Source organism: Papio anubis, chromosome 12, assembly GCF_008728515.1.
Source record: "Papio anubis isolate 15944 chromosome 12, Panubis1.0, whole genome shotgun sequence".
Taxonomy (NCBI): domain Eukaryota; kingdom Metazoa; phylum Chordata; class Mammalia; order Primates; family Cercopithecidae; genus Papio; species Papio anubis.
The window spans coordinates 114,605,192-114,624,061 of NC_044987.1; the positions used below are offsets into that span (position 1 = coordinate 114,605,192).

The 18,870-nt window shown below is 51.7% G+C and overlaps 1 protein-coding gene across 4 annotated transcripts in view; it reads left to right on the forward strand.

The window, feature by feature from the left end:
* Positions 1-5,374: 5,374 nt before the first annotated feature.
* The window catches only part of CAPN1 (calpain 1), a 32,195-nt gene continuing 18,699 nt past the window's right edge, over positions 5,375-18,870 (forward strand). The window contains exons 1-10 of one of the 4 annotated variants that reach the window (XM_021925572.2): positions 5,375-5,875; positions 7,225-7,492; positions 7,653-7,722; positions 7,996-8,114; positions 10,810-10,943; positions 11,062-11,230; positions 12,124-12,207; positions 12,863-12,948; positions 13,318-13,392; positions 13,490-13,650. In XM_021925572.2, the coding sequence (XP_021781264.1) occupies positions 5,679-5,875; positions 7,225-7,492; positions 7,653-7,722; positions 7,996-8,114; positions 10,810-10,943; positions 11,062-11,230; positions 12,124-12,207; positions 12,863-12,948; positions 13,318-13,392; positions 13,490-13,650 (1,363 nt within the window). In that variant the 5' untranslated portion in view covers positions 5,375-5,678. Of the gene's footprint in view, positions 5,876-5,919; positions 6,483-7,224; positions 7,493-7,652; positions 7,723-7,995; positions 8,115-10,809; positions 10,944-11,061; positions 11,231-12,123; positions 12,208-12,862; positions 12,949-13,317; positions 13,393-13,489; positions 13,651-18,870 lie in introns of those variants that run through there. The other 3 variants (XM_021925574.2, XM_021925576.2, XM_021925573.2) reach the window with 3 other exon arrangements.

Below are 18,870 nucleotides of genomic sequence, written 5' to 3' on the forward strand. Positions count from 1 at the left end.
AGTATTTTTAATATGTTTTTCCAATAGATAATATATTCACATGTATATTTTAAACCAAGAGCCACCCTCCTACCCTTGACTTCAGCTCCCTGGTTCTCTGCCCTGAAATCAACGAAAGCAATGTTTCTCCTGTCTTTCCAGAGAAAGAGTCTAAACTTATAGAAGCCCAAGTGGTATAATAAAATTTTTAAAAAATATATAGATGGCTGGGTGTGATGGCTTACACCTGTAATCCCAGAACTTTGGGAGGCCAAGATGGGAGGATCACTGGAGCCCAGGAGTTCAAGACCAGCCTGGGCAACATAGTGAGACCTCATCTGTGCCAAAAAATTTAAAAATTAGCTGGGTGTGGTGGTGTGTGCCTGTAGTCTCAGCTACTTGGGAGGCTGGGGTGGGAGAATCACTTGACTCCAGGAGTTGGAGGCTGCAGTGAGCTATGATCGCACCAGGGCGCTCCAGCATGGGCGACGGAGCGAGAGCCAGTCTCAAAATACATATGTATGTCTATTTGGTTCCTGACAGAGCTCCTGAAACCCTTGTAATTTTCTTTTTTTCTCGCTCTGTTGCCCAGGCTGGAGTGCAGCGGCACGATCTCGGCTCACTGCAAGCTCCGCCTCCCGGGTTTACGCCATTCTCCTGCCTCAGCCTCCCGAGTAGCTGGGACTACAGGCGCCCACCACCACGCCCGGCTAGTTTTTTGTATTTTTAATAGAGATGGGCTTCCACCGTGTTAGCCAGGATGGTCTCCATCTCCTGACCTTGTGATCCGCCCACCTGAGCCTCCCAAAGTGCTGGGATTACAGGCGTGAGCCACTGTGCCCGCCCTTAACCCTTGTAATTTTCTAAGTGATAGAAGTGTCTTTTCTTGATAGCAACCCTTCCACCTCTATTAATCCTAATAAGATTATTACACCTGAGTTTATGCTAATGAGGTGACAAGACCAGGGGCTGGGGGACTAAAGATTGGGTTATAAAAATGGGTGGATGTGCTGGGAGGGTAGAGAGGGCCTGGAAGCTCTGTGTACCATACCCCCAGTGCCTTGCCCTATGCATCTCTTCCATCTGGCTGTTTTGGAATTGTTTCCTTTATAATAAACAGGTAATATCCTAGGAAGTGAGGCACTTTCCTGAGTTCTGGGAGTTGTCTACTGCATTATCAAACCTGAGGAGGCGCTGGGGGAACCTCTGAATTTGTAGTTCGCCAGAGAGAAGCATTCCCTGGGTACCCCATTTGTGGCTGGTATCTGAAGTGGGGGCAGCCTTCGGGTACTGAAGCCTTAACCTGTAGGGTCTGTGCTAACTCCAGAAGTAAGTGTCAGAATGGAATTGAATTGTTCAACACCCCATTGGTATTGGAAAATTGGTGTGGAAAAATGTATTTCGTGAAAAAAAGACAACACACTGATATGTATATATTTCCCACACCGTTTTTATTAAATGCCAGAATTCTCTGCATCCTGTTGTGCACTTATGAATGCATTATGAAGTTTTTTTTTTTTTTTTTTTGAGAAAGTCTTGCTTTGTTACCTAGGATGGAGTGCAGTGGTGCGATCTTGGCTCACGCAACTTCCACTTCCTGGGGTCAAGCAATTCTCCTGCCTCAGCCTCCCGGGTAGCTGGGATTATAGGCACGCACTACCATGCCCTGCTAATTTTTGTATTTTTAGTAGAGACAGGGTTTTGCCATGTTGGCCGGGCTGGTCTCGAACTCCTGACCTCAGGTGATCTACCTGCCTCAGCCTCCCAAAGTGCTGGGATTACGGGCATGAGACACTGCACTGGCTATTTTTTTTTTTTTCCTTTTTGTGAGACAGCATTTTGCTCTGTTGCCTAGGATGGAATGCAGTGGCACAATCTCGGCTCACGGCAGCCTCCGCTTTCAGAGTTCAAGCGATTCTCCTGCCTCAGCCTCCCAAGTAGCTGGGATTGCAGCCATCTGCCACCATGCCTGGCTAATTTTTGTATTTTTAGTACAGAACGGGATTTCACCATGTTGGCCAGGATGGTGAAGATGGTCTTTTATTCATACATTTCTTGCTACAGCTGTGTTGTATTAATCTTTTTTTTTTTTTTTTGAGACGGAGTCTCCCTCTGTCACCCAGGCTGGAGTGCAGTGGCCGGATCTCAGCTCACTGCAGCCTCATTCCTCGGTTCACGCCCATTCTCCTGCCTGGCCTCCGGGAGTAGCTGGGCTACAGGCGTCACCACATAGTCCGCTAGTTTTTTTGTATTTTTTTAGTAGAGACGCTGCTCAGCCAGCCAGGATGGTCTCCCGACCTCCTGACCTCGCGGATAATCTGCCTCGCCTCCCAAAGTGCTGGGATTACAGGCTTGAGCCACCGCTACCGCCTAATCTTTTTTTTGAGACGAGTTTACTCTGTCGCCAGGCTGGAGTGCAAGTGGTGCACCGCTCACTGCAACACCGTCTGCCTCATGTTCAAGTGGATTCTCCTGCCTCAGCCTCCCGAGTAGCTGGGATTACAGGCACGCACCGGCCACGCCTCTTAGTTTGCTTTGAGCCAGGAGTCGCAGCCCCATGTTGGCTGTGATGGTCTCGATCCAGACTCCTCATGATCCGCCCGCCTCGGCCTCCCAAAGTGCTGGGATTACAGGCGTGAGCCACTGCGCCTGGCCATCTTTTTTTTTTTTTTTTTGAGATGGGTCTCACTTTGTCACCCATGCTGGAGTGTAGTGGTGCGATCTTGGCTCACTGCAGCCTCGACCTCCTGGGCTCAAGACATTCTCCCGCCTCAGCCGCACAAATAGCTAGGACCACAGATGTGCACCACCATGCCCTGCTAAATTTTGTATATTTTGTAGAAAGGGGGTTTTGCCATGTTGCCCTGACTGGTCTTGAACTCCTGAGCTGAAGGGATCCCCCGACTTTGGCCTCCGAAAGTGCTGGGATTATAGGTATGAGGCACCACTCCCGGCCTTGTGTTCTTGTTTATGGATATACCATAAAGTAACTAATTGCTTATTGATCAACATTTAAGTTGTTTCTAGGATTCTGGTAATCCTATGGTGTGAGACTTTTTTTTTCCCTCCAGATGGAGTCTTGCTCTGTTGCCCAGGCTGGAGTGCAGTGGCACAATCTCAGCTCACTGCAACCTCCGCCTCCTGGGTTCAAGCTATTCTCCTGCCTCAGCCTCCCGAGTAGCTGGGATTACAGGCATAGGCACATGCCACCGTGCCCGGCTAATATTTTGTATTTTTAGCAGAGATGGGGTTTCACCATGTTGGCCAGGCTGGTCTTGAACTCCTGACCTCAGGTGATCTGCCCATCTCGGACTTTATTCTTAAAGACAGGATCTTGCTCTATTGCCCAGGCTGGAGAAGTGACACAATCATAGCTCACTACAGCCTCCAACTCCTCAAGCCATCCTCCCATCTCAGCCTCTGGAGTAGCTGGGATGACAGGCATGCACCACCACACCTGGCTAATTTTCTAACTTTTTTATAGATGGGGTCTCATTATGTTGTCTCATTATGTTGCCCAGGCTAGTCTCAAACTCCTAGCCTCAATTAATTCTCCTGTCTAGGCCTCCCAAAGTGTTAGGATAATAGGAATGAGCGACCACACCCAGACCATGATTTTTTAAAAAATATATATGGAGAAAAATATTCCTGTAAGATGTTAATTGTAAATGTTTTCTTCAGTCCATCATTTTGACATAACTGTATGGATTTTTAATGTAGTAAAAAATGCAATTTTATGACTTTTGGGTTTTGTGTCATAGTTAAAAAGACCGTTTCCACACTGAGATGATATAAAAAGTTTCTCCTTTAGCTTCTGGCTGTGTTTTTTTGTTTTTTGTTTTTTTTGAGATGGAGTTTCGCTCTTGTTGCCCAGGCTGGAGTGCAATGGTGCAATCTCCACTCAACGCAACCTCCACCTCTGTCTCCCGGGTTCAAGCAATTCTTCCAAAGTGGTGGTGATCATTTTACCCTCTCTTGGTGTATGAGAGCTCCAGTTCTTCTATATCCTTGACAACATGACAACACTTGATTTGATCAATCTTAAATTTTAGCAATTCTAGCAGGTGTTCTTTGAGAAGCAGTCCTTCTAGTGACTTTAGTTTACATTTCCCTAAGAGTAATGCACTCAGTGCTTTTTCATGTGCTTATTTGCCATCCAGAGATCTTTTTGGATGAAGTGTCTATTCAAATGTTTTGTCCATATTTTGACAGGCACGGTGGCTCACCCTGTAATCCCAGCACCTTGGGAGGCAGAGGTGGGCAGATCACTTGAGGTCGGAAGTTTGAGACCAGCTTGGCTAACATGGTGAAACACCATCTCTACTAAAAATACAAAAATTAGCCTGGCGTGATGGCAGGCACCTGTTATCCCAGCTACTGGGGAGGCTGAGGCAGGAGAATTGCTTGAACTCGGGAGGCAGAGGTTGCAGTGAGCCAGGATCATGCCACTTCACTCCACCCTGGGTGACTGAGGAAGACTCCATCTCAAAAACAAAAACAAACACAAACACCAGAAAACAAATGTTTTGTCCATTTTTATTGGATTTTTATTCAATTGTAAAAGTTCTTTACACAAGTCCTATATCAGATAGAATTTTCACAAATATTCTTCCTAGTCTATGGCTTATCTTTTCATTTTTAATAGTTTTGTGCATTTTGAAGAACAAAAGGGTTTTATTTTGATGAAGTTCAATTTATTGATTTCCTCTATCATTTATACTTTTTGTGTCATATTTAAGAAATCTGGCCAGGTGCCAAAGTTCACACCTGTAATCCCAGCACTTTGCGAGGCTCAGGCAGGAGGACTGCTTGAGCCCAGAAGTTCATGACCAGCCTGAGTAACACAGCAGGACCCCATTTCTACAAAAAACTTAAAAATTAGCTGGGTGTCGGGGCACGTGCCTGTAGTCTCAGCTACTCAGGTGGCTGAGGTGAGAGATCTCTGGAGCCCAGGAGTTTAAGGTTACAGTGAGCTGTGATCAGGGCACTGCACTCCTGCCTGGTCAATGAAAGCAAGACCCTGCCTTTAGAAAAGAAAAAAGAAATCTTTTCTAAACCCAATATTGTTAAGATAGTCTCCATTTTTATCAAATCCATCTACTTCTGCCTGCCACCTCTCTAGTTTAAGCCACCGTTCTCTGTCCCTGGACACCTGCGCAGAAAGCCTAGGAGCTGGTTCCATCCCTCACTCATCAGATTAGATCAGCGGCTCTTAACTTTTGAGGGGTCATGGGCCCTAGAGTCCTGGGAACGCTATGCAGTTTCCTCAGCAAAATGCTTGCATCCACAACCTGCAAGGCTGCAGCAGCTGCTGGGCTGGGACTGCGAGACCAGCGAAAAGCCCTGACTTGGGAGGGTCTCAGGGGTCTCTGCAGTCTCCCCACCCACACCCCCGGCCTCCGCGCCGAATCCTGGCCCCCCAACTTCTTGCAGCCCGTGAAGCAGGACCTCCGGGTCCTGGAGGTGGGGAGTGGGGACTGCCGTCCTGCTTGGGCCTCTGCCGCCCTCTCCTGGGTAAGGTGATACATGGGCGCTTCCAGGTGGGTGGGCTGAGAGCTTGGGGGAGAGGACAGGGATGTCCACCTCTCGAAGTTTCCAGGTTCAAGAAACCCCAGAACGTTAAAGAAAGATGGGCTCCCGCAATTGCCCATCCCCATCCCATAGGCTGCACGCATGCGGAAAGCCGGGCTAAGCCGGGCATGGACTTACCCAAGGTCACGCAGCGAGCCCGGTCCCCCAGGGTTCCCCTGGGGAGCGCCGAGCAGGGGCGCGGCGGTGGGGTGGGGGCGGGGAGCGGCGCGGCCCTGCGGGGAGAGGCTGCCGTTTACGGAGTGTCCGGCAGGGGTCTGCTCGCTGCCAGCCCGGTCCCTCTTCAGAGCAGCTGCCGCAGCCCGAGGTAATCTCAGCCCCGTGCCTGGGCGGACTGGGAGCGGCGGGAGCAGCTGCGGCCGCACGGAGCGAGGGGAGCTGGGGACGGGGCGGGCCCGGGACTGCGGGAGGCGGTGCCGCCGCCCGATCGCCCGGGAATGCCCGCCGGGGCGCGCGTGGGGTGCGGCCGTCCGGCCCTGCAACTCGAGCTGCTGCCCCTGGTTAAAAATACCCCCTGCCCGGCCCTCCCCCTCCTCTCCCCACGGTGCCCTTCCGCCGCGCCCCAGAGCCTCCCCGCCCCACCCGCGCAGGCCCCTCCCCGGGGACTGCTCTGCCTTTTACTAATTTGTCCTCTCGCGGAATTGGCCCCCGGCCTGCGGAGGGAGGGGCGGGGAGACACCGTGGGTAAGAGATAGTCAGAGACCGTGCCGGAGAGATAAGGGAGAGCCGAGAGGAAGCGGGGTAGGAGCCCCAGGAGGAGGAGGAGGAGGAGAAGGAGAAAGGGAGGGCGGAGGGCGGAGGGGCGGCGGGAGAAGGGCGGGGAGGAGCGCTCTTCCTGGTTGGGCCCAGCCCTGAGCTGCCACCGGGAAGCCAGTCTCAGGGACCGCAGCGACCCCCAAACACCCCTCCCCCAGGTAAGAAGCTGGGTGGCCGAGCCAGGATTCTTTGACCCTGGCCACTGCTCCCGGGCTGAGGGGCTGCCCCAGTTCGGCCCCTTCTGGGGGCCCTCTGCGTGCCTGGGGCAGGGGCGGGGGCTGGAGGAGCGGCACAGCCTGGGCGCCTGTCCCAGCCTGGCTCACAGCTGTCCCCAGGGGCTGGGCTAGGGCCCACCAGCTCTGATATGAGCCTGCTGCGGGATGTTCCCAGGGACTGGGTTAGGGCCCACCAGCTCTGATATCGAGCCTGCTGAGGGGGCCTGAGGAGGGGGACCCCGACTGTCTGGGGTTTTCAGCCCACGGCACGGAGCCGGTGCGCAAGGAGCTTGGTTAATTTGGGGAGGGGGTTGCAGGCCAGTGAACAGGATCAAAGAGGCCTTCCCTGCTGTGTCCCACCTGCCCAGTTCCTTGTGCTGTCTGGAGGCTCCGCCCTGCCCCACCTGACCTGCTGGCTCACCACTGAGCTGCAAGCCCCTGACAATGGGATCCGGGAAAGGAGAGGTGGCCGGCACGCCTAGGAACTGGGAAACCCCTTTCTTGTATTCACTGGGAGCACCGAGAGGTGGCTAAGAACCCTACTTCTGTGAGGGGAGCAGTGAGGCAGGGAAACCCCAGGTTTGGGGATGGATAAGCAGGGGCAGGAGAGCAGCGCTTGCAGGCAGGAGCCCGGATTCTAGTCTTAGGAAGGCCTGCGTTCTGAGCAGGCCCATCTTTCCGGCAGGATGGCGGAGGAGATCATCACACCGGTGTACTGCACCGGGGTGTCAGCCCAAGTGCAGAAGCAGCGGGCCAAGGAGCTGGGCCTGGGCCGCCATGAGAATGCCATCAAGTACCTGGGCCAGGATTATGAGCAGCTGCGGGCGCGATGCCTGCAGAGTGGGACCCTCTTCCGTGATGAGGCCTTCCCCCCAGTGCCCCAGAGCCTAGGTTTCAAGGACCTGGGTCCCAATTCCTCCAAGACCTATGGCATCAAGTGGAAGCGTCCCACGGTGAGAGGGGCCATCCTGGGTGGGACTCGGCTGAGCCCAGATCCTGGATGAGGAGTAGGGATGGGACTTCATGTCTCTGGTGGGCAATGGGGTCAGGGGTGGCCTGGTGCCAATTTCTGGGAGGGGCTGGCCCAGGAACAGGACTCTGGGTCTCTCGCAGGAGCTGCTTTCAAACCCCCAGTTCATCGTGGATGGAGCCACCCGCACAGACATCTGCCAGGGAGCACTGGGTAGGCCCCCAGGGCGCGGGGTCCTGGGTGTTTTTTCCACAGTAGTTCCCCATTCCCGCTCCTTCAGGCTCTGCCCCAACCCCTCCCTCTTGCAAGCCCAGGCAGGCTCTGGCTATCAGCGCTGGGGCTGGTTTGCCCAGATTACTGGGTCTTTTCTGCAAGCTGAGGGGAGTTAAGTGGCACCCTGGCCAAGGAACCCCAGATTCTCCCTAGCACCTGCTTCCCCCCGGGGCAGGTTGGTAGAGCAGGCTGATGTGCTCCCTCCCTCCCCAGGGGACTGCTGGCTCCTGGCGGCCATTGCCTCACTTACTCTTAATGACACCCTCCTGCACCGAGTGGTTCCACACGGCCAGAGCTTCCAGAATGGCTATGCCGGCATCTTCCACTTCCAGGTGAGGGCCCCTCTGGGGAGGAGGGGAGCAGGCACTGGGGGAGATGCAGAAGGATGACCCACAGCACCTGCAGTTAGGGCCACACCCTGTGGGGCCAGTCCTCCCTGTAGCAGGTATTTGACCTCTCAGTGCCATCTCGGGTCTGTCATGTGTGAAGTGACTGGGCTGGGCAGGTATTTCAGCTGGCAGTTTTCCTGGGTGGTTGTATGTATCAGGTGGAAAGTGCTTGAAAGAACAGAAAGATGTTTATGTTATATCCTGTGGGACAAATTCTGATCCCCCCGGAGGTCGGTCTCAGTTGCCCCATCTGAGAAAGGAGTGGTCGCTGGGGAAAACAGATCAGCCTGCGTGGCCTTCTCCACCTGTCAGGCCTCCTATCCCCCAACTCCTGCGCTTTGGCAAGGTCTGACTGAGCCCAGCAGAAAAGAAAGACTCGGGATTAAGTCTATGTAAACGAGCTTTTCCTGACGGTGTGCCCAGGGTCCATTTTTCAAGTCACACCAATCAATTCTCAATGATCTGCCTTTGGGAGGGACATGCCCAGCAACCAGGAATGAAGCCCTCCGGCCTTGGAGGCCCCAGCCCTGCCCGAAGGACTCCTGTGTGTTCCCTCCTTCTGCCTGGTTAGAGAGCCCCTTAGGCTATTCTGTCCTTGCCCGCGTTGCGCGGGTGGAGGTGGTCCTCGGAACCAGGGCGCGGAACCCACGGTGCGGATCCACTTTGGCTCAGCGCCACACCCACCCGCTTTAGTCTGCAGGGGCGCAGCCTCACCCCCTTCCCTCGCTCCTCCAATCCACTCCTTCCTGGCCTTCGATTGGCCAGTTCAGTACCCGCCACCCACACTCTCCACAACCTGGGCTCGTAGGGCCGCCTCCTCTCCTCCCCGCCACCCTCCCCGCGTTGTCCTGGCCTCGACCCCTCAGATGATACCTGGAGTCCTTGGTCGTTTCTGACCCCAGACGCCTTGGGCCACGATCCTGCCCTGGGAAACCTGCCCCTTGTGGCATCTCTGAAGCAAAGCATCTGCCTATCTTATGGTTGTAGGATCTGGATGCCACATTTTCACTGCTCATCCAATGACATAGGTGTCCCCTAACCCCCTAGAATAGGGAGGGAAGAGCTAGGGGGCCATGGCCTAAAAGGGGGCTAGTTTTGGAAAGCCCAGGCCCGAGAGCTTTCCCACCTCTCTGTGCCTGAGGAGGAACCCTGTTTGTTCAGTGACTCACTAAAGGCTTTGTGCCTCTGTGCTCTTGTTTAAATCTTCCGTGAAGAAGGCACTGCTGCTCCTTTTTATTGATAGGGAAACTGAGGCTCAGAGGCGATAATTTTCCCAGGATCATGTAGCTAGTGTATCTCCAGCATACATGTACATATCAAATATACACGTCTATATGTGGTATGCATGTATTAGTATACATCAAATATGCATATATCTAGTATATACTGTACAGGCAAAGGAAAGCATCCCCTTAGCCCTCTGAGGGTTCACTGAAAAATCAACTCACAAAAGGAGGTTAGTAGGAGAAATGGCAGACAAATTGATTAGCCTGCAGCGTGGGGTCGGGAACCACAGAGTGATCACCCCAGCCCCACAGTGGGTACAGAAGCGTATATACATACCATCCCGAGGTTACGGGAAGAATGGGGGCTCGAAAATGGCCAAAACCAGGTTCTGGTGGTAAATCAGGTTATAGTGGCAAGACAGGCTATGGAAGGGGAGAAAAGGGGGGCTGGGTAGCAAAGGCGGTCTTGTTATGTAGATGAAACCTCACAGGTAGCAGCCCTCAGACAGAATAGATGATAATTATTTCTTTCAGACCTTTAAAGGGTGTCAGGCTCTCAGTCTGACAAGGGAAGGCCTTAGAGAAAGCCTGGCACCATCAATGCAGATTTTCTCTACGGATGCAAATCTCCCCCACAAAAGACAGTATTACAGGGCTACTTCTGTTTGCAGACCCTCTGAACAGCTATCTCAAAATATGTTGAAGAAGTATATTTTGGCCGGGCGCGGTGGCTCAAGCCTGTAATCCCAGCACTTTGGGAGGCCGAGACGGGCGGATCACGAGGTCAGGAGATCAAGACCATCCTGGCTAACACAGTGAAACCTCGTCTCTACTAAAAATACAAAAACTTAGCCGGGCGAGGTCGCAGGCGCCTGTAGTCCCAGCTACTCGGGAGGCTGAGGCAGGAGAATGGCGTGAACCCGGGAGGCGGAGCTTGCAGTGAGCTGAGATCCGGCCACTGCACTCCAGCCTGGGTGACAGAGCGAGACTCCGTCTCAAAAAAAAAAAAAAAAAAAAAAGAAGTATATTTTGGGGTGAAATGCTTTGATTTCCTTCAATACCCAGATACATGTACCTAGTGTATATGTAGCATACATGTATCTAGAGGTATACATGCATCTAGCATGTATCTAGTATATGTGATCAAGTATACACACATCTAGTATGTATCTGGTACACCTGATGTAGTATACATCTAGTATGTATCTAATATATATGATTTAGTCTACATATATCTATTACGTATCTGGGATCTAGAATCCTGCATCTGGGAAGTTATGTATCTAGATACATATCTAGATCCTAAAATGTATCTAGGATCTAGAATCCTGCATCTAGGAAGGTAGAGGTAAGGGTGGAGCTCAGGTCTGGGGGATTCCAAAGCAGGTACTCACCGTGCCCCTCCCCTACAGCTGTGGCAATTTGGGGAATGGGTGGACGTGGTCGTGGATGACCTGCTGCCCATCAAGGACGGGAAGCTAGTGTTCGTGCACTCTGCCGAAGGCAATGAGTTCTGGAGCGCCCTGCTTGAGAAGGCCTATGCCAAGTGAGTAGCGGCCGAGGGGACAGCTCCAGCTTCCAGCCCCTCTAGGGGTGGGGGCTCCTGACTGTCTTTGCAGAGGGTCCTGCTTGATGTCAGAGCACTGACCTGGAGCTGCCCACAGGGTAAATGGCAGCTACGAGTCCCTGTCAGGGGGCAGCACCTCGGAGGGCTTTGAGGACTTCACAGGCGGGGTCACCGAGTGGTACGAGTTGCGAAAGGCTCCGAGTGACCTCTACCAGATCATCCTCAAGGCGCTGGAGCGGGGCTCCCTGCTGGGCTGCTCCATAGACGTGAGTGCACCCGGCCCTGATGCTTTGGGGTACCCTGGAACCCTGGTATTGTGACCTGTCACATTTTCCAAAAGTCCTCACCCAGGCTCTGATCCAGACCCCTGTCCTGCACCTAAGCTCCATCTCTGGATGCATACCCAGCCTCATCCATCACTTCCACCCCCATGCCTGGTGTCATTCCTGTCCTCACCTCCCCATTCCTTCCCCAAAACTTCATACCTCAGCTCTTTCCTGCACTTGTTTTCCCGACCATCTACCATGCTGTTTCCCTCATTCCTGTCATCTCAATCCATGCCATCCTCTGTCCAGTTCACCAGCCTCAGATTTCATCTCCTGGTCTCAGTTCCCACCCATCCCTGGCCTCAATCCCACACTCACTCCATTCCCACCCTTCCCTGCTCCTCTGTTCCCACACTCAGCTCCGTTCCCCGGTTCTGGACGCCAGACTTGACCCCAATATCACTGCCATCTGCAGCTCTAACCCCAGCTCCCATTCCCATTTCTAACCGACCCTCCTGTCCTCACATCTTTCTCCGTGAGGCCCACTGAGGGCCGTGTGGCTCTGGTGGGCTGTGCACGGCTGTGTGTGTGCACAGGCATGTTCGCACAGGTTCTGGTCAGCCCTGGCCAGTAGCAGTGTCGGCCTGGGCTCCCCCGTCCCAGTGGCAGCTTTGGTGGGGTATCCAGGCTACCCCTCGCCAAAAGAGCAGCATCTGTATGTGGGGGTGTCTATAGGTGGGGGTGACAAACTAGGTGGGATCGGGGTCCCTGCTTGCTGCTCCTAGAACTATTGTATGTACAAGTGGGAACATCCAAGACCCTGAATGCTGGGGGCTCATCTGATACAGTGGGGGGACCTAGCTACTGACCACAGTGTGTGCCTCTTTCTGCAGATCTCCAGCGTTCTAGACATGGAGGCCATCACCTTCAAGAAGCTGGTGAAGGGCCACGCCTACTCTGTGACCGGGGCCAAGCAGGTACTGCCCTGGGTGGGGCCTTCCCTGCAGGGCGGTTCCTGCCCCGTGGCCTGTCCTTGCCTCTCTGGCACCTGACCAGGGCTGTGGAAGGTGCTGGCTCCTCCCTTCCCCTCTTGCAGCACCTTATCTCTCTTCTGGGGACACCCATCTGAGATGCCTATCATGTCCTGCCCTGACTGACTGTAGTTCATGTGCACAGCTGCCTGCCTGGGCTATGAATTCCAGGAGGACAGGCTTCATCTGGGTGCTGAGCAGGGCTTGGAGACGATGAGGGTATGGGAGGCGGAGTGTTAAAGTGCATGCATGGGCCAGGTGCAGTGGGTCACACCTGTAATCCCAGCACTTTGGGAGACTGAGGCGGGTGGATCACCTGAGGTCAGGAGTTCAAGACCAGCCTGGCCAACATAGTTAAACTCTGTCTCTACTAAAAATACAAAAATGAGCCGGGCATGGTGGCAGGTGCCTGTAATTCCAGCTACTAGGGAGGCTGAGGCAGAAGAATTGAATTGCTTGAACCCAGGAGGCGGAGGTTGCAGTGAGCTGAGATCGCACCACTGTACTCCAGCCTGGGTGACAGAGCAAGACTGTCTCAAAAAAAAAAAAAAAAAAAAAGTGCCTGCTGGAAGCTAGCACTGACAGGAGCTCTGGGAAACAGGTGAACTACCGAGGCCAGATGGTGAACCTGATCCGGATGCGGAACCCCTGGGGCGAGGTAGAGTGGACGGGAGCCTGGAGCGACAGGTGAGGGGCAGTGGGTACTGTCTGGGTGCCTTGGGGAAACTGTTAGGTGCCCCGACATTTCTGCTCGGGGCTCTACCAGGCCAGGCTGGACTCAGGATTGAGCAGAGGGACCCATCTTCACGCAACTGGGTCTGGGGGACTGCCCTAACAAAGCTCAGGCCGTGCGGGCCTATGCCCAGCCGTCGGGTGTGCACAGGGCGTCTGACTGGCCCTGATGAGACCACTACCTAGAACCGGAACTTTGGGGCTTGACCTTGAGGAGGCCACCTGGGTTGGGCTGGGGGAAGACAGGCCAGGGTAGACAGGCCCCAGGGACAGAGGCCAGGCAGGTCAGTGCCACCAGCCCTGGCAGAGCCCGGCTCCTCACAGCTCCTCAGAGTGGAACAGCGTGGACCCATATGAACGGGAGCAGCTCCGGGTCAAGATGGAGGACGGGGAGTTCTGGTGAGCGCCCCCTCCCCTTCTCCCCCACCTCTCCACCCCTACACATCAGCTCTGTGCCCTGAGGGGCTGTGCCTCACCTGTGCACCTCCTCCCTCAGGATGTCATTCCGAGACTTCATGCGGGAGTTCACCCGCCTGGAGATCTGCAACCTCACGCCCGACGCCCTTAAGAGCCGGACCATCCGCAAATGGAACACCACACTCTATGAAGGCACCTGGCGGCGGGGGAGCACCGCGGGGGGCTGCCGGAACTACCCAGGTGACCTGAGTTCGGGGACGCGGAGGTTGCACACAGGCGGGCTATGGTTCTTGCTGCTTCCTGGCTTAGGGGCTCCAGAAGGCACGTCATCTCACTGAGCCTCTGTTTCCTCACTTGCAAGATATAGGCTGATCTCTTGAATTTGCTTTGAGGAGTAAAATATTAAATGTCTTCGCACATTTTAAAGAGGCAAGCTTGACTCACCGTCCTGGGGCCTGAGCCCAGTGTGCTCACGCGGGGAGAAGATCTTGTGGCCATCCAGCCACCTGCTTGTCACTCCTTTCCTGGGCCCTTCCCTCCTGCCTTCTCTTTTTTTTTTTTTTTTTTCTGAGACAGAGTCTCACTCCGTGAGTACAGTGGCCTGACCTCGGCTCACTACAACCTCCATCTCCCGGGTTCAAGCAATTCTCCTGCCGTAGCCTCCCGTGTAGCTGGGATTACAGGCACCTACCACACCCAGCTAATTTTTGTATTTTTAGTAGAGGAGGGTTTCTCCATGTTGGCCAGGCTGGTCTCGAACTCCTGACCTCAGATGATCCGACCACCTTGGCCTCCCAAAGTGCTGGGATTATAGGCGTGAGCCACTGCTCTAGGTCCCTTCTGTCTTCTCTTGCCATCTTTCCCTGGGCTTCTAGATCCATGTGGCTGACACGGGCCACAGCCTAGCCTCTCAGTTCCTTGTCACCCTCACCTGCAGCAGGCTTTTCCTGTACCTTAGCTCAGCCCCCACCACGAGGGCACCAGAGCTGCTTTGCCTTGCAAACAGCCGCTCTCTGACCTCCACCTTGGACTCTTTCTACTCCCTTAGTCTTCAACCCTTGGACCAAGCCAGCCCGTTGAACTCACCACTTGTATACCATCCTGCCTCTCCCATCTTGCCTTTTCTCCTTACCTAGGTTAGAGCTATCATTTTAATCTTGTTCCTACAAACACCTTCTGTCCCCTGGCCCCTGTCTCCCATCATCTGGCACAAAACCCATCCTAGTGGAACCCAGCTCTCCACCGCCTTGGGAACCATTGAGTATGGCAGGAGAGAAATCACATAACTGATGCCATATTTTCCCTGTAAATTCATAGCCACAAATCTCAAATAAGCATTTTCCATGATCCCCAGCAATTCCACTACTGGTTAGTAACGATTCCACTCTCACCTCCACCTCTCCCCATTGTTACTCTCACCTTCGGGCCTGGCCTTACACATCATTGAAATGATAGACGTTGTCCTGCAGGACACCTCGTGTTCCCACCTCCAAATCCCCCAGCCTTCTGCACCTGTGCCTGTGTCCTCACTGCCTCCCCACCTGCGACAGTGGCAGAACAGTCCCTGCTCATGGGGACCCCCACCTCTGCTCCGGATCCCATTCTCCCTGACCTGTGAAAGCATTTGCTCCTTCATCTGTCACCTCTTTCCAGCGTCATTATGGAAAATCCTCTGTCTTAACACAAAGCAGCCCTCTCGAACCTGTTCATTTCTCTGCCCTCCTTCAAAGCACAATTTCTCGGGAATTACCATACTCCCTATTTCCTTTCTTACTTCTGCTTCATTGCTTAACCCTTCTCAGTCCAGCTTCATCCCTACTATGCTGCTAAAACCGCCCTTTCAAAGGTCACTTACAGCTTTGGCCTTGCCAGATCTGCTGCTGTGCTGTTCTCCTGTGCTTCATTCTCAGCACGGCTCCCTGCCCTCTGTTTTGAAGCATTCTTCTCCCTTGTAGGGATCCAATTTCAGTCTTTCCCGAAATAGATAACCACCGTTCCCTGTACCATTTATTGAGAAATACATCATCTCCTCACTCCCCAGCAGCACTAGCGCCCTCACCTAGTCCCCAGGTATGTGTCGGTCTGTTTCTGGACTCACCAGTCTGTCCCTGGACTCACCAGTCTGTCCCTGGATCTATCCCTCTGCCAATAACACATTGAATCCATTACTATAGATGTGTAAGTCCTGCTGTTGGATAGGCAAATTCCTTCTTCAACAGTCTCTTAGCTGGTTTTTTTGTTTTTTTTTTTTTTTGAGACAGAGTCTTGCTCTGTTGCCCAGGCTAGAGTGCAGTGGCACGATCTTGGCTCACTGCAACCTCCACTTCCTGGGTTCAAGTGATTCTTCGGCCTCAGCCCCCTGAGTAGCTGTGATTACAGGTACCTGCCACCACACCCAGCTAACGTTTGTATTTTTAGTAGAGACAGGGTTTCACCATGTTGGCCAGGCTTTTCTTGAACTCCTGATCTCAAATGATCCACCTGGCTTGGCTTCCCAAATTGCTGGGATTACAGGCGTGAGCCACTGCATCTGTCTTAGCTGTTCTTGACCTTTGTTTTTCCAGATGAATTTTAGGATCAGTTTACCGAGTCCTATGAAAAACCATTTTGAGGTTTTCATTTGGAATTTCATGAAACCTATAGACCAATTTGGGGAGAATTGACATTTTTATAATTTTAAGTCTCATCCAAGGATGTGGTGTATCTCTTCATTTATTTTGACCTTTAATGTCTTTCAATAGAATGTTGTATTTTTTATCATAAAGAATTTATACATCTCTTGATATTTAATGCTAGGTACACTATAATTTTGTTGCTATTATAAATATTATGTTCTTTTTTTTTTTTTTTTTGAGACAGAGTCTCACCCTGTCACCCAGGCTGGAATGCAATGGGGCGATCTCAACTCACTGCAACCTCCGCTTCCCGGGTTCAAGTGATTCTCCTGCCTCAGCCTCCCGAGTAGCTGGGACTACAGGTGCCCGCCACCACGCCCGGCTAATTTTTTTTTGTATTTTAGTAGAGACGGGGTTTTACCGTGTTAGCCAGGATGGTCTCTATCTGACCTAGTGATCTGCCCGTCTTGGCCTCCCAAAGTGCTGGGATTACAGGCGTGAGCCACCGTGCCCGGCCTTAATTTTTTATTTTTATAGAGATGGGGGTCTCACTATGTTGCCCAGGCTTATCTCGAATTCCTGGGCTCAAGTGATCCTTCTGCCTTGGCCTCCCAAAGTGCTGAGATTACAGGCATGAGCCACTGTGCCCAGCCCTGAGTTGTATTTTCTAATATTCTTTGTATCTGTTTTCAAAGTTATTAGCACAAAGTTATCCTTAATATACTGTTATGTCTCGTGTGTAATAATGTCCCCTTTTTATGCATGAGATTGCTCATTTGCACTCTCTTTTGTCTTTATTAATTCTTCAAGAAGTTTGTCAATATTAATCTTTACAAAGAAATGACTTTTGGCCGGGCATAGTGGCTCACACCTGTAATCCCAGCACTTTGGGAGGCCGAGGCAGGTGGATCACAAGCTCAGGAGATCGAGACCATCCTGGCTGACACAGTGAAACCCTGTCTCTACTAAAAATGCAAAAAATTAGCTGGGCGTGGTGGTGGGCGCCTGTAGTCCCAGCTCCTTGGGAGGCTGAGGCAGGAGAATGGTGTGAACCTGGGAGGTGGAGCTTGCAGTGAGCCGAGATTGCGCCACTGCACTCCTGGGCAACAGAGTGAGACTCCGTCTCAAAAAAAAAAAAAAAAAAAGAAATGACTTTTGACTTTGTTGGTCCTTTGTATAGTATTTCTTTTTCTTTTATTATTTTTACTTATTTATTTAGAGATGGGGTCTTGCTCTATTGTCCAGGCTGGAGTGCAGTGGCACAATCCTAGTTCTCTGTGATCCTAGGTCACTGCAGGCTAGATTCCTGGGCTCAGGTGATCCTCTCACTTCAGCCTCCCAGGTAGCTGGGATTATATGTGTGTGTCACTGTGCCTGGTAGTATTTTTTTCCTTTATCATTGATCTTTACTGCTTATTATGTCATTCCTTCTACTTTCTTTGGATTTATTTATTTTTATTTATTTATTTATTTTTTTGAGACGGGGTCTCACTCTGTCACCTAGGCTGCAGTGGTGCGATCTCGGCTCACTGCAACCTCCATCTCCTGGGTTTAAGTGATTCTCCTGCCTCAGCCTCCCAAGTAACTGGAATTACAGGCATGCGCCACCATGCCCGACTAATTTTTTTATTTTTATTTTTAGTAGATACCGGGTTTCACCATGTTGGCCAGGCTGGTCTTAAACTCCTGACCTCAAGTGATCCGCCCACTCTGGGCTCCCAAAGTGCTAGGATTATAGGCGTGAGGCACCATGCTTGACCTGGATTGATTTTTTGACTTTATTTTATGACTTCTTAAATTAGATGCTTATTTCGTTAATTTAGATTTTTAAAATTTAAGCAACTAAAGTGATAAATTTCCTTCTAAGTACATCCTTAATTAAGTTACACAATTTTGATACATAGTGTTTTTGAAAATTGTGAATGAATATAATTCACACACCAGAAAATTTGCACTTTTAATGTGTAAAATGTAGTGGTTTTTAGTGTACCAGTGTTGTGTAAGCATTACTGTTATCCAGAGCGTTTCTTCACCCCCTCCCCCGAAAATCCTGTAACTACTGGCCGTCACTTTCTATCCCTTTCTCCCTAGCAACCACGAATCTACTTTTTGTCTCTATAAATTTACCTATTCTGGACTTTTTTGCTTTAGCATAATGTTTTCAAGGTTCATTTATGGTGTAGAAGTACCTCATCTCTTTTTTATGGCAGATTAATCTTTCATGATATGGATCTATCACACTTTGCTGATTCATTCATCAGTTGATGGACATTTGTGTTATTTCCAGTTTTTGGCTATGTGAAGAATGTTCCTGTGAACATTCATGTGCATGTGTTTGAACATATGTTTTCACTTCTCTGGGGCCTGTAACTAGGAGTGAAATTGTTGGGCCATAGGGTAATTCCATGTTTAAGTTTTTGAGGAACTGCCAATTGTTTTCAAAAGCAGCAGCACCATTTTATAACCCTACCAGCAATGTGTGAGGGTTCCGATTTCTCCATATCCTCTTTAACACTAGTTATTGCTCTTCTTTTTTATTATAGCCATCCTAGTGGGTGTGAAGTGGTATCACTGAAGTTTTTCGTGTTTTTTTTTTTTTTTGAGACCGGGTCTTGCTCTGTCGCCTAGGCTGAAGTGCAGAGGCGCGATCTCCGCTCACTGCAACCTCTGCCTCCCAGGTTCAAGTGATTCTCCTGCCCCAGCCTCCCTTAGTCCCTAGCTGGGACTACAGGCGCACACTGCCACACCCAGCTAATTTTTCTATTTTTAGTAGAGATGGGGTTTCACCTGTCAGACCAGTTGTGTTGGTCAGGCTGGTCTCAAACTCCTGACTTTGTGATCCGCC